Source organism: Maylandia zebra, linkage group LG23 (assembly GCF_041146795.1).
Source record: "Maylandia zebra isolate NMK-2024a linkage group LG23, Mzebra_GT3a, whole genome shotgun sequence".
Taxonomy (NCBI): Eukaryota; Metazoa; Chordata; class Actinopteri; order Cichliformes; family Cichlidae; genus Maylandia; species Maylandia zebra.
Genome location: NC_135188.1, coordinates 17,542,117 through 17,556,522, shown reverse-complemented (window position 1 = coordinate 17,556,522; position 14,406 = coordinate 17,542,117). Strand labels below are relative to the sequence as shown.

At 41.7% G+C, this 14,406-nt stretch overlaps 1 protein-coding gene across 1 annotated transcript; it reads right to left on the bottom strand.

Moving 5' to 3' along the window:
• Positions 1 to 7,562: 7,562 nt before the first annotated feature.
• LOC112436186 (histone-lysine N-methyltransferase set-1-like) lies at positions 7,563 to 10,956 on the bottom strand. The gene is made up of 5 exons (XM_076880116.1): positions 10,384 to 10,956; positions 9,570 to 9,690; positions 9,324 to 9,486; positions 9,013 to 9,205; positions 7,563 to 7,691 (listed from the first exon to the last, which is right to left on the bottom strand). The coding sequence occupies exons 1-5, from the start codon at positions 10,420 to 10,422 to the stop codon at positions 7,563 to 7,565; spliced, it is 645 nt and encodes a 214-aa protein (XP_076736231.1). The 5' UTR covers positions 10,423 to 10,956.
• Between the last annotated feature and the right edge of the window lie 3,450 nt (positions 10,957 to 14,406).

The following is a 14,406-nucleotide window of genomic DNA, read 5'->3' as shown; positions in this document are numbered from 1 at the left end:
AGTCACATTTGGGTGGTTAACACACACACACACACTCAGATGTTATCCAGACTTGCACTTTGAAACAATGAAAAGGACCTACAAGCCACGGTCCATGTAAATCACATCACACCCAGGTGACTGCCAAACACACACACACACAGCATCCATAAAGAATGATGATAGATTAAATTATTAGTTCATTAAGTGGTACACTGGATTATATTTACCCTTTCAGGCTCTGGATGTTTCAGGTCCAGATCATTGTTTGGAAAGCTGTTTGGTTGCGGCTTTAGGCAGCTCACAGTCTTCTGAATCTGGCTGGTCTCAGTCTTCGTGTGTAACAGATAGAGAATGAAGACAAAAGAACAGTAATCTGACAGTTACTAAAAATGCATCACTCAAGAGGATGAATAGACCATTTCACTATCGGCAAATAGCGTAAGGTACACATCGTGCATGAGAAACATTCATTAAAATCTGTCCTAGGTCAATGTTACCTCTTCAAAATCTTGCACTGAAGAAGAATGCATGGCTTCTGAGCCTTGCTGAGGCATTTCTTCATCAAGATCCTGCAACAAAGAAAAGATGGCACAAAGATTAGACCAAGTGCTCTTCTTGCAACTGTACTGGGCAGTCCTGTGCTTCTGTCTTTAATTTGCATGTGTGTGTGTGTGTGTGTGTGTGGGGGGGGGGGGGGGGGGGGGGGGGGGCTTTCCACTCAAGAAATGTTTTCTTCTGAAAAAAATACTGGCTACAATAATTAACAACTGATTCCTTTGCAATCATCCATCCTCTTCCACTTATCCTTATCAGGATTGTGGGGTAGCAGTTTTGGGGCCTATACCAGCTACCATAGGGCAGTACAACCTGGACAGATCGCCAGTCTAACATGGAAGGACAAGCATTTGCATTCACACCAAAGGGCAGTTTTGAATCACCAGTTAACCTAACCCCATAAGCTACATCTTTGGACTGTGGGAAGAAGCCAGAGTACACAGCCAGAGAGAGCCCATGCATTACAGCAGTAAAAAGTGCCTAAAACAAGTTAAGAAGTTGTATAGTACTATCTATCTTAATGTTCAAGCCTGAGTTTCAAAAAATTTCAACATAGAAACAAAGCACATGCAGTCAGCTCTGCATGCTGTAGGTCAAACTGTCAAGACATACGAGAAGACCCCTCCTAAAACCAGAGTGATGTCACCATGAAGCAAACTTTGACGGAGTCCCCCAATAACAGTGTGGTCCTCCTAAGTCACATTTGGGTGGTTAACACACACACACACACACTCAGATGTTATCCAGACTTGCACTTTGAAACAATGAAAAGGACCTACAAGCCACGGTCCATGTAAATCACATCACACCCAGGTGACTGCCAAACACACACACACACAGCATCCATAAAGAATGATGATAGATTAAATTATTAGTTCATTAAGTGGTACACTGGATTATATTTACCCTTTCAGGCTCTGGATGTTTCAGGTCCAGATCATTGTTTGGAAAGCTGTTTGGTTGCGGCTTTAGGCAGCTCACAGTCTTCTGAATCTGGCTGGTCTCAGTCTTCGTGTGTAACAGATAGAGAATGAAGACAAAAGAACAGTAATCTGACAGTTACTAAAAATGCATCACTCAAGAGGATGAATAGACCATTTCACTATCGGCAAATAGCGTAAGGTACACATCGTGCATGAGAAACATTCATTAAAATCTGTCCTAAGTCAATGTTACCTCTTCAAAATCTTGCACTGAAGAAGAATGCATGGCTTCTGAGCCTTGCTGAGGCATTTCTTCATCAAGATCCTGCAACAAAGAAAAGATGGCACAAAGATTAGACCAAGTGCTCTTCTTGCAACTGTACTGGGCAGGCCTGTGCTTCTGTCTTTAATTTGCATGTGTGTGTGTGTGTGTGTGTGTGTGTGTGTGGGGGGGGGGGGGGGGGGGGGGGGGGGCTTTCCACTCAAGAAATGTTTTCTTCTGAAAAAAATACTGGCTACAATAGTTAACAACTGATTCCTTTGCAATCATCCATCCTCTTCCACTTATCCTTATCAGGATTGTGGGGTAGCAGTTTTGGGGCCTATACCAGCTACCATAGGGCAGTACAACCTGGACAGATCACCAGTCTAACATGGAAGGACAAGCATTTGCATTCACACCAAAGGGCAGTTTTGAATCACCAGTTAACCTAACCCCATAAGCTACATCTTTGGACTGTGGGAAGAAGCCAGAGTACACAGCGAGAGAGCCCATGCACTACCAGCAGTAAAAAGTGCCTAAAACAAGTTAAGTTGTATAGTACTATCTATCTTAATGTTCAAGCCTGAGTTTCAAACCACATAGAAACAAAGCACATGCAGTCAGCTCTGCATGCTGTAGGTCAAACTGTCAAGACATACGAGAAGACCCCTCCTAAAACCAGAGTGATGTCACCATGAAGCAAACTTTGACGGAGTCCCCCAATAACAGTGTGGTCCTCCTAAGTCACATTTGGGTGGTTAACACACACACACACACACTCAGATGTTATCCAGACTTGCACTTTGAAACAATGAAAAGGACCTACAAGCCACGGTCCATGTAAATCACATCACACCCAGGTGACTGCCAAACACACACACACACAGCATCCATAAAGAATGATGATAGATTAAATTATTAGTTCATTAAGTGGTACACTGGATTATATTTACCCTTTCAGGCTCTGGATGTTTCAGGTCCAGATCATTGTTTGGAAAGCTGTTTGGTTGTGGCTTTAGGCAGCTCACAGTCTTCTGAATCTGGCTGGTCTCAGTCTTCGTGTGTAACAGATAGAGAATGAAGACAAAAGAACAGTAATCTGACAGTTACTAAAAATGCATCACTCAAGAGGATGAATAGACCATTTCACTATCGGCAAATAGCGTAAGGTACACATCGTGCATGAGAAACATTCATTAAAATCTGTCCTAGGTCAATGTTACCTCTTCAAAATCTTGCACTGAAGAAGAATGCATGGCTTCTGAGCCTTGCTGAGGCATTTCTTCATCAAGATCCTGCAACAAAGAAAAGATGGCACAAAGATTAGACCAAGTGCTCTTCTTGCAACTGTACTGGGCAGTCCTGTGCTTCTGTCTTTAATTTGCATGTGTGTGTGTGTGTGTGGGGGGGGGGGGGGGGGGGGGGCTTTCCACTCAAGAAATGTTTTCTTCTGAAAAAAATACTGGCTACAATAATTAACAACTGATTCCTTTGCAATCATCCATCCTCTTCCACTTATCCTTATCAGGATTGTGGGGTAGCAGTTTTGGGGCCTATACCAGCTACCATAGGGCAGTACAACCTGGACAGATCGCCAGTCTAACATGGAAGGACAAGCATTTGCATTCACACCAAAGGGCAGTTTTGAATCACCAGTTAACCTAACCCCATAAGCTACATCTTTGGACTGTGGGAAGAAGCCAGAGTACACAGCCAGAGAGAGCCCATGCATTACAGCAGTAAAAAGTGCCTAAAACAAGTTAAGAAGTTGTATAGTACTATCTATCTTAATGTTCAAGCCTGAGTTTCAAAAAATTTCAACATAGAAACAAAGCACATGCAGTCAGCTCTGCATGCTGTAGGTCAAACTGTCAAGACATACGAGAAGACCCCTCCTAAAACCAGAGTGATGTCACCATGAAGCAAACTTTGACGGAGTCCCCCAATAACAGTGTGGTCCTCCTAAGTCACATTTGGGTGGTTAACACACACACACACACACTCAGATGTTATCCAGACTTGCACTTTGAAACAATGAAAAGGACCTACAAGCCACGGTCCATGTAAATCACATCACACCCAGGTGACTGCCAAACACACACACACACAGCATCCATAAAGAATGATGATAGATTAAATTATTAGTTCATTAAGTGGTACACTGGATTATATTTACCCTTTCAGGCTCTGGATGTTTCAGGTCCAGATCATTGTTTGGAAAGCTGTTTGGTTGCGGCTTTAGGCAGCTCACAGTCTTCTGAATCTGGCTGGTCTCAGTCTTCGTGTGTAACAGATAGAGAATGAAGACAAAAGAACAGTAATCTGACAGTTACTAAAAATGCATCACTCAAGAGGATGAATAGACCATTTCACTATCGGCAAATAGCGTAAGGTACACATCGTGCATGAGAAACATTCATTAAAATCTGTCCTAGGTCAATGTTACCTCTTCAAAATCTTGCACTGAAGAAGAATGCATGGCTTCTGAGCCTTGCTGAGGCATTTCTTCATCAAGATCCTGCAACAAAGAAAAGATGGCACAAAGATTAGACCAAGTGCTCTTCTTGCAACTGTACTGGGCAGGCCTGTGCTTCTGTCTTTAATTTGCATGTGTGTGTGTGTGTGTGTGTGTGTGTGTGGGGGGGGGGGGGGGGGGGGCTTTCCACTCAAGAAATGTTTTCTTCTGAAAAAAATACTGGCTACAATAGTTAACAACTGATTCCTTTGCAATCATCCATCCTCTTCCACTTATCCTTATCAGGATTGTGGGGTAGCAGTTTTGGGGCCTATACCAGCTACCATAGGGCAGTACAACCTGGACAGATCACCAGTCTAACATGGAAGGACAAGCATTTGCATTCACACCAAAGGGCAGTTTTGAATCACCAGTTAACCTAACCCCATAAGCTACATCTTTGGACTGTGGGAAGAAGCCAGAGTACACAGCGAGAGAGCCCATGCACTACCAGCAGTAAAAAGTGCCTAAAACAAGTTAAGTTGTATAGTACTATCTATCTTAATGTTCAAGCCTGAGTTTCAAACCACATAGAAACAAAGCACATGCAGTCAGCTCTGCATGCTGTAGGTCAAACTGTCAAGACATACGAGAAGACCCCTCCTAAAACCAGAGTGATGTCACCATGAAGCAAACTTTGACGGAGTCCCCCAATAACAGTGTGGTCCTCCTAAGTCACATTTGGGTGGTTAACACACACACACACACTCAGATGTTATCCAGACTTGCACTTTGAAACAATGAAAAGGACCTACAAGCCACGGTCCATGTAAATCACATCACACCCAGGTGACTGCCAAACACACACACACACAGCATCCATAAAGAATGATGATAGATTAAATTATTAGTTCATTAAGTGGTACACTGGATTATATTTACCCTTTCAGGCTCTGGATGTTTCAGGTCCAGATCATTGTTTGGAAAGCTGTTTGGTTGTGGCTTTAGGCAGCTCACAGTCTTCTGAATCTGGCTGGTCTCAGTCTTCGTGTGTAACAGATAGAGAATGAAGACAAAAGAACAGTAATCTGACAGTTACTAAAAATGCATCACTCAAGAGGATGAATAGACCATTTCACTATCGGCAAATAGCGTAAGGTACACATCGTGCATGAGAAACATTCATTAAAATCTGTCCTAGGTCAATGTTACCTCTTCAAAATCTTGCACTGAAGAAGAATGCATGGCTTCTGAGCCTTGCTGAGGCATTTCTTCATCAAGATCCTGCAACAAAGAAAAGATGGCACAAAGATTAGACCAAGTGCTCTTCTTGCAACTGTACTGGGCAGTCCTGTGCTTCTGTCTTTAATTTGCATGTGTGTGTGTGTGTGTGTGTGGGGGGGGGGGGCTTTCCACTCAAGAAATGTTTTCTTCTGAAAAAAATACTGGCTACAATAATTAACAACTGATTCCTTTGCAATCATCCATCCTCTTCCACTTATCCTTATCAGGATTGTGGGGTAGCAGTTTTGGGGCCTATACCAGCTACCATAGGGCAGTACAACCTGGACAGATCGCCAGTCTAACATGGAAGGACAAGCATTTGCATTCACACCAAAGGGCAGTTTTGAATCACCAGTTAACCTAACCCCATAAGCTACATCTTTGGACTGTGGGAAGAAGCCAGAGTACACAGCCAGAGAGAGCCCATGCATTACAGCAGTAAAAAGTGCCTAAAACAAGTTAAGAAGTTGTATAGTACTATCTATCTTAATGTTCAAGCCTGAGTTTCAAAAAATTTCAACATAGAAACAAAGCACATGCAGTCAGCTCTGCATGCTGTAGGTCAAACTGTCAAGACATACGAGAAGACCCCTCCTAAAACCAGAGTGATGTCACCATGAAGCAAACTTTGACGGAGTCCCCCAATAACAGTGTGGTCCTCCTAAGTCACATTTGGGTGGTTAACACACACACACACACACTCAGATGTTATCCAGACTTGCACTTTGAAACAATGAAAAGGACCTACAAGCCACGGTCCATGTAAATCACATCACACCCAGGTGACTGCCAAACACACACACACACGGCATCCATAAAGAATGATGATAGATTAAATTATTAGTTCATTAAGTGGTACACTGGATTATATTTACCCTTTCAGGCTCTGGATGTTTCAGGTCCAGATCATTGTTTGGAAAGCTGTTTGGTTGCGGCTTTAGGCAGCTCACAGTCTTCTGAATCTGGCTGGTCTCAGTCTTCGTGTGTAACAGATAGAGAATGAAGACAAAAGAACAGTAATCTGACAGTTACTAAAAATGCATCACTCAAGAGGATGAATAGACCATTTCACTATCGGCAAATAGCGTAAGGTACACATCGTGCATGAGAAACATTCATTAAAATCTGTCCTAGGTCAATGTTACCTCTTCAAAATCTTGCACTGAAGAAGAATGCATGGCTTCTGAGCCTTGCTGAGGCATTTCTTCATCAAGATCCTGCAACAAAGAAAAGATGGCACAAAGATTAGACCAAGTGCTCTTCTTGCAACTGTACTGGGCAGTCCTGTGCTTCTGTCTTTAATTTGCATGTGTGTGTGTGTGTGTGTGTGTGGGGGGGGGGGGGGGGGGGGGGGGGGGGGGGGCTTTCCACTCAAGAAATGTTTTCTTCTGAAAAAAATACTGGCTACAATAATTAACAACTGATTCCTTTGCAATCATCCATCCTCTTCCACTTATCCTTATCAGGATTGTGGGGTAGCAGTTTTGGGGCCTATACCAGCTACCATAGGGCAGTACAACCTGGACAGATCACCAGTCTAACATGGAAGGACAAGCATTTGCATTCACACCAAAGGGCAGTTTTGAATCACCAGTTAACCTAACCCCATAAGCTACATCTTTGGACTGTGGGAAGAAGCCAGAGTACACAGCCAGAGAGAGCCCATGCATTACAGCAGTAAAAAGTGCCTAAAACAAGTTAAGAAGTTGTATAGTACTATCTATCTTAATGTTCAAGCCTGAGTTTCAAAAAATTTCAACATAGAAACAAAGCACATGCAGTCAGCTCTGCATGCTGTAGGTCAAACTGTCAAGACATACGAGAAGACCCCTCCTAAAACCAGAGTGATGTCACCATGAAGCAAACTTTGACGAAGTCCCCCAATAACAGTGTGGTCCTCCTAAGTCACATTTGGGTGGTTAACACACACACACACACACACACACACACACACTCAGATGTTATCCAGACTTGCACTTTGAAACAATGAAAAGGACCTACAAGCCACGGTCCATGTAAATCACATCACACCCAGGTGACTGCCAAACACACACACACACGGCATCCATAAAGAATGATGATAGATTAAATTATTAGTTCATTAAGTGGTACACTGGATTATATTTACCCTTTCAGGCTCTGGATGTTTCAGGTCCAGATCATTGTTTGGAAAGCTGTTTGGTTGCGGCTTTAGGCAGCTCACAGTCTTCTGAATCTGGCTGGTCTCAGTCTTCGTGTGTAACAGATAGAGAATGAATATACAGTGCATTTTTGAAGAGGCTTTTGAAACATTAAATAAACTGTATGAGAAAGATAAGTTTCAAGCTATTGTCTTTAAAATATTCACTGTCATGTATAGAGAATTTAAGGCCCTATGATTAAGAGACAAATAGTCAGTGTGATTTCTTTATTTTTTAAGCCATTGCTAAAGGAGTAAAACAATCACCTGTAGCAGCAACGAACTGTCACTAGGGCCCATTTATCTTCAAGGGACAAAATTTAAAATGAATCTAACTAAAGAGGCTACACAGCAAAATCTCCAGTGTTAAATTAACACTAGAGAGTGTCTATATGGGTCCACACAACACTGTTGAGTGTTGAATTAACACTTTTGACAGTGTTATATGTTTAAAAGTAACCTAGTCAGTTTTGAAGATTAACAAAGACTAACACTGAGCAGTGCTGATTTTCTAACACTGGAATATTTCTAACATTTTGAGTTATTTTCCAGTGTTAGAAAATCAGCACTGCTCAGTGTTAGCCATTGTTAATCTTCAAAACTGACTAGGTTACTTTTAAACATATAACACTGTCAAAAGTGTTAATTTAACACTCAACAGTGTTGTATTTAACACTCAGAGGTGTGGACCCTTATAGACACTCTCCAGTGTTAATTTAACACTGGAGATTTTGCTGTGTAGAATCACATTAAACATCAATCACTGTTAAAATTTAGAAACCGAAAGCCATTTTTTATTTCTGCATACCTGCTGATATTTTTTTAGTGCTTTTAGAGGGCTTTGATGTGGCAGCCATCACAATTGCCTGTTTTCCATTAGTACCTACCCCTGTTTTTCCAGTAGGTTATAGTACCATGTAGTTTTTCAGTAACTACTGCACCAAGGTTCCAAGTGATCCAAAGTGATCAGAAAATTTGACATAGACTGAATGCCACCAGGTGGCTGGTCAATGGTGTCACTCGATAAGTTATGAGTGCGCCTCCTTCGTGAAAATCCAAGCCATCATTTTTGAAACTCTGAAATGTTTGAAATAGCGACCAAAATTAACAGCGTGATCCCTGAATTGAACACTAAAGTATAGACTGAGCAGCAGGCATTTTGTCACCTTGACGTCCATGCTTGCTGTGGCATTTATATCACTGGATGCTCGGCTGCATTGCTATAGTTACCCCAGGCACAGTAGGTGATACTCAATTTCAGTGAAAAACTAGATGCCCTAAGTCACGTTAAGCCAATTTGAGTAGGTACAAATGTAAAAATGGCTTAGGGTATGCAATTTATCAGTTCCAAAAAGTACAATTGTAGAAATACCTTGCATCTCCAGAGCCAATCCGAGTCACCATAATTATAGTCTATTTCTTCGCCTGGACTTATGTCTCTGCTTGCAAATAAGCATAGATGGGGCTTTCCATTGATATTTAATATTTTCATCTTAGCACTTGGACTGATGTGGTTGTCGTTGACAAGTCTGCCTAATGACCCATCTTCTTGAGATGCATCCACACTGTGGGGTTAGGCAAAAAAGTATTAGCTTAACTAGTTAGTTAGGAAGCTTTTTTTTTCATAAATCAAAAGCAATGTGTCATTTAATCTTAATCAAACTACACTGATATAATACGCACCACCAGAGTTTTCCATCAAACTTGAATTCAAACATGAACACCTTCAGGCTGTCATGATAAACTCTGTGTCTCCGCTCACATTCTTCTTTTGTTATGAGTTTACCTCTGTATTCCAAAAGAAAGTCTCCTTTTTGGAATGGAACAGTCGTGAAAATGCCCCGACCTGAATTGCAGAGGCATACCAAGTGAGTGACAAAAGACAAAGTGACAAACTCCAAATCTAATCCAAACTAAAGACCAACTTACCTTTGAAGGCATTTATGTAGTGGATATCAAGTCCCAGTTTGTCCCTTCCAGCAGAAACATGACAGACTGCATCCTCCCGTGGAGGAATGCGTCTCCTTCGCATGTTCTCCTGTACGATTGGCTGTATTACCAAAGCATATAAAGTATTACGATTATCGTCATCATTGTCATCATCATCAGTAGTAGCAGAACTAGCAGTAGTGTAGTTTACAGCATAAACACAGCTGACTTATTCATAGTGCTAATTTATGCCTTCTTTTAAAATGTTAAAGGCCTAGTACTCAAAATGGCGACATGTGACATTTCTGTAATGGCGACTGCAGAGAGTGATACAAGTACTGAGAAAGCTTAGGCATCAAAACTGTAAGAAGTTTTTTCTTCAGGCATATAAATAAATACACGACTAAATACACTTATACCCTTGCTTTTATTTTAGGGCTGTCAGCAGAATGACAGACATTGGACAAACTGCCCGAAATTAGCTAACAGCGACATCAGGGATTTTGACTCAGACTGCGCTGGTTTAATTGTTAATCGCGTTAGTCGCGATGTCGGCATTAACACGTTTAAGCCACAATAATGCTTTAACACCGAGTAAATCCTAACACGGGTTAGCCCGCTTTATCGCGTTGACGCGGTTAGTCGTCAGCCCTATTTTATTTACTCAATGACAAACGCTGGGGCCGTTTTACTTCTTCAAAGACTCACTAACAGTCCATAAAGCATAAATTAAACCAGTTTAATATAGGCCTGTGCACCTATAATTTCATATAGTATTAAAGTCATGGTGCATTTTACATTAAAAAAGGCTTACCTTTGTGTTTTTAATCCGTCTTCGTATTGCCGTCGACATACACTTGTTAAAGGGCACGCGCGCGAAAGTTGTGGCGCCGTTTCCTGTAGGTACCGCCTATATATATAACCTACCAATCACAATGACTTCCGGCCGTGTGTATTGAAAATGTGTATTAAATTGCAGTACCTACACACATCCACTCTAACTCGAAACGTCGCTGTGCAATACACTGGAATACACAAAAATCAGGTGAGGGGTATAGGTGGACTTTTAAGAAAATCAGAAAATCTTTTAATTATAGTTTAATAAATGAATTTACACTACAGTTTAAGCAAATACAGGTCAAAAGATAAATAATGACCTCATAAGAAGTAGAAAAAATTATTATTTAGACACTTAAAAATGCATTTACAAGTCATGTTTTAGGGGGACACATGAATACACAGCAAAAAGTCGAAATGTCCCCGGAGCCCAGGTACAGCGCAGGTCAAATGTCAATCCATACCACATAGACGCACTCACACACACACACACACACACACACACACACACACACACACACACACACACACACACACACACACACACACACACACACATTCTCACATGACACACACACACACACATTCTTGCACATGCATATACGTGCTTACACATACACACACATAGTGCCTTGTCTTAGAACCATTGGGGGGTTTACAGAGGGAGGTGCTTGTGCTGTGATGTTTATTGTAACAGTTTGTCAATAAATAGCTGCGAGGGAAGCTGCTCTTGAAAGGATTTTGGGCATGAGACAGGTTAGGAGCTGGTTCTTTACCAAAAACTTCCCTCGTTAGCGAGTGAAAAACCAGTTGAGGATGTTCTGTTATGTCTTGTTTTCTTCATGATGAATAAGTCTCTAAACTAGCGGGGTTTGTGGAAACACAGACCCAACACTTCCAATACACTCTTGCTGCTATTTTTCTGTCACAAATCACTCCAACATCCATCCCCACCCTATCTGCACTCTGATCTTCACCTCTCTTGTGTACCACCTGTTGCGTCGGATTGTTGATCCCAGTTATTTAAAATTGTCCACCTTTCATTATCTGTACTCCTTGCAGCTTCACCTTCTCACACATGTGTTTTGTCTTGCTTCTACTGACGTTCATTCCTCATCTCTCCAGTACATACATCCACCGGGCTCTCTTCTACCTGCTCCCTACTCTCACTTGAAGAAATGAGTGCATAGCACTGCTGACTGCAAACAGATGGCCTGACGATTGTAGAACGTTTTTCACTGACAAATAAAAGAATTGTATGAACAAATTATCTTGACCCATTTCTTTTAAATCTGGTGCACATTTTTCCCTTCACACTGACTATTCTGTGTACAAATGAGTAAATGATGTACAGTGTGTTTTTCAGTACTTGACACTGAAAAACAGGCAGTGCCAAAGAGCTCACTACTCTGATGCTGGTATGATGCTGGTGTTGTCAGCTGCCACAAAGAGCTGATGTGATTTTCGCACTTATGTGAAACGGCCGCAATGATTACAGCCGTATGTTTGTGTAAATAAAAACTGTTAGGAAGCTGATTACAGAGAGGGAAGGGATTCTGAGCACTGGGCCTCTTCCCAGGGCCATGAATATTTGATTCCCTCCATTGTTCAGGAAAAAATATTCATGAAATCAGAGCTTCACCTGTCCCCTTTCCCTCCTCTGATGCGCTACTCTCACCCTCCTCTTCTTTCCCTCAGCTTCTCTGACCCCCTTTCACCTTTCATTGCTCTATGCAGTTGACACTCCCCAACCCACCCCACTCTCTCTTTCTCTTGCTGTTGTTTTACATCTTGGCCTGGCTCCAATCTCCTCTCCAGTAATTGCCTCATCCAAAAACTTTCTGCAGAAGAGTAGAGGAGCTTTGTGCGCTCCTTTGTGTTCTGACGACACTGATTGTTCGCAAATGAGCTGGCAGCACATTCATTCAGCAGGAGGTGATAAGGAGGTCCTGCCAGAGGCCAGAGGACAAGGGGAGATAGGAAGAAGGGAGAATGAGAGAGGGAATGGCAAAGATAGAGAAGGGGGAGCAAGGGGGATGCAGGGAGAGAGTCAAAATTAGGTGGAGAAAAAAGTGAAGAGGAAGACACTATGGTAGAGGGCAGGAGCCAAAGAAGTGCTTACTTAAAAAAAGACATGAAAGAATCAAGCTGTAGTCTCCCAGCACAACCAATTAAATGGATGAAAAGCAGCTGTCTTAGTTAGTAAAGTGAGTATTCTCAGTCCACGCTTTTATTGAACACCATCAGACTGAGCTGTTCATTTTCAGAACTGCAGATTACTAGAAATTTGACTCTTTTTTCAAATCTTGTTATGTCTATTGAAAGCTATGGCTTAAATGGATATTTTGCTATTAAATATGACAGAGGTTCAACAAGGTGCTGTTTTTACTTATCTGGTGAAATATTTCAGTGTTTAGTCGGCAGTTACACACGGGCCACAGAATTAGCACTCAAATTCATGGTTCACAGATGATATATTTTAATCACTTTGGCTGATCCCCTCTTGTGCAATCAGCAGAGAATTTTGGTTCGAAATGAATGGTTGTGATTTAATGAACGCAGATTTCCATGAAATTCTTGCAAAAATTCATGCTTCCAACAGGATGATTCACTGACTTTGATACGATGATGATTTGTCATCTGTTGCCACAATGACATTGACATTTTGGTTATTTATTCAGACAATTATTGATGAGTAAAATTTTAAATTTGGTACTTGCTGCCAACAGTATTTGGGTAATTCCTTTAGAGAAGGACTCTTGAAGGACTTGTCAACGTGTTATCATTCTATAAATGAAACTGGTACTGGTTCACTGCTTCTGGTTGGCTGGCAGGTGCTCTGTTCTGCACCTTTTCTCTTCTACTTTCTTTATTACGTTTGTTTGCTTCCTTGGTTCCTGGGGGCACATCTGGAGTTTCGTTTGCTTCCTTTAAACTGAAAAAACCAATCACTGCTTGCGAGCGGCTCTCCCCTGTGTTCTGACCCTTTGTTTATATCAATGACGTTTGCTCAAGTTTGCAGTTCTCCTGTCCCTCTTGTCTGGCCCCACCCAGCACCATGGACCAGCTCTGCAGCAGTTGTTGAGTGGTGCGACTCCTAGTTGGTTATCAAGAGCAAATTGATGGTGGTGACCTTCTGCACCACTGTCTGTGGTTCATCAGTAAAAATCATAAAGGAGTACAAGTACTTGGGGACCATCTTCAGTGACCACCTGAGGTACTCCTCCAACACTCAGGGGTGCCACCACAGGATCTCCCTCTTTAAGAAATTGAACTTTTCTCCCAGTAATAACATCCTGGTGACCGTCTACCAGAGATGGCGACTTGCACTTAGGCTTGAATTCTACTTAAGTTGCAAAAACCAAAGACTTTAGATTTGCCTTGGAGCTTGTAGCCACCACAAAATCAAAACGCTGGCGGCGGCTGAAGGAGCTGTGTGATTTGTTATTGAATTTAGGTACACTTCCATCCTTCAGACTACAAACAAATGAATGACAGCTTGCAGTGTGCTGCATTAAGATAACAGATGCAGATTCAACAATGTCCAGTTTCATAAGTCATCTCAAATCACACCCTAGAGGTCAGTCACTTAGTATTTGGCTCCTATTGTCAGTTCTTAAACCAACTAGTTATGTCAGCCGTAGTTGGATTATATCTTCATTGTTAATAGCATGACATTTTTCACTTTTATTACTTTAACGTGTTACTGCTCAGCTTTAACTTTGGCTGCCCATATTTTTATTTCATAAAAGAGCTAAGATGTTGCAATATTAGTTTAGAACTATTCCTCTCAGAACAACTTAAAATACGTTTTACATGAAAATGTAAGATTTATCATTCCATGGTTTTTTTTATATGTTTATCTGCAGGTTTATAAAGTTCAACAAAGAAAGAGACACGTGCAGAGGGACGGAGCCGCATTGACTCTTTCCTAAATCAAGTGTTTACTGAAATATTTCAGAGCTTGTCTTGGTAGACGTGTGGAGAGCCACCATACCGG

Excerpts from the sequence above, each read along its gene's own strand:
- LOC112436186 (XM_076880116.1), bottom strand. The coding sequence starts at position 10,422 with ATGTCGACGGCAATACGAAGACGGATTAAAAACACAAAG. Across the intron at positions 9,691-10,383 it reads GACGGATTAAAAACACAAAG|CCAATCGTACAGGAGAACAT; the intron begins GTAAGCCTTTTT and ends TTGGTAATACAG. Across the intron at positions 9,487-9,569 it reads CTACATAAATGCCTTCAAAG|GTCGGGGCATTTTCACGACT; the intron begins GTAAGTTGGTCT and ends TCTGCAATTCAG.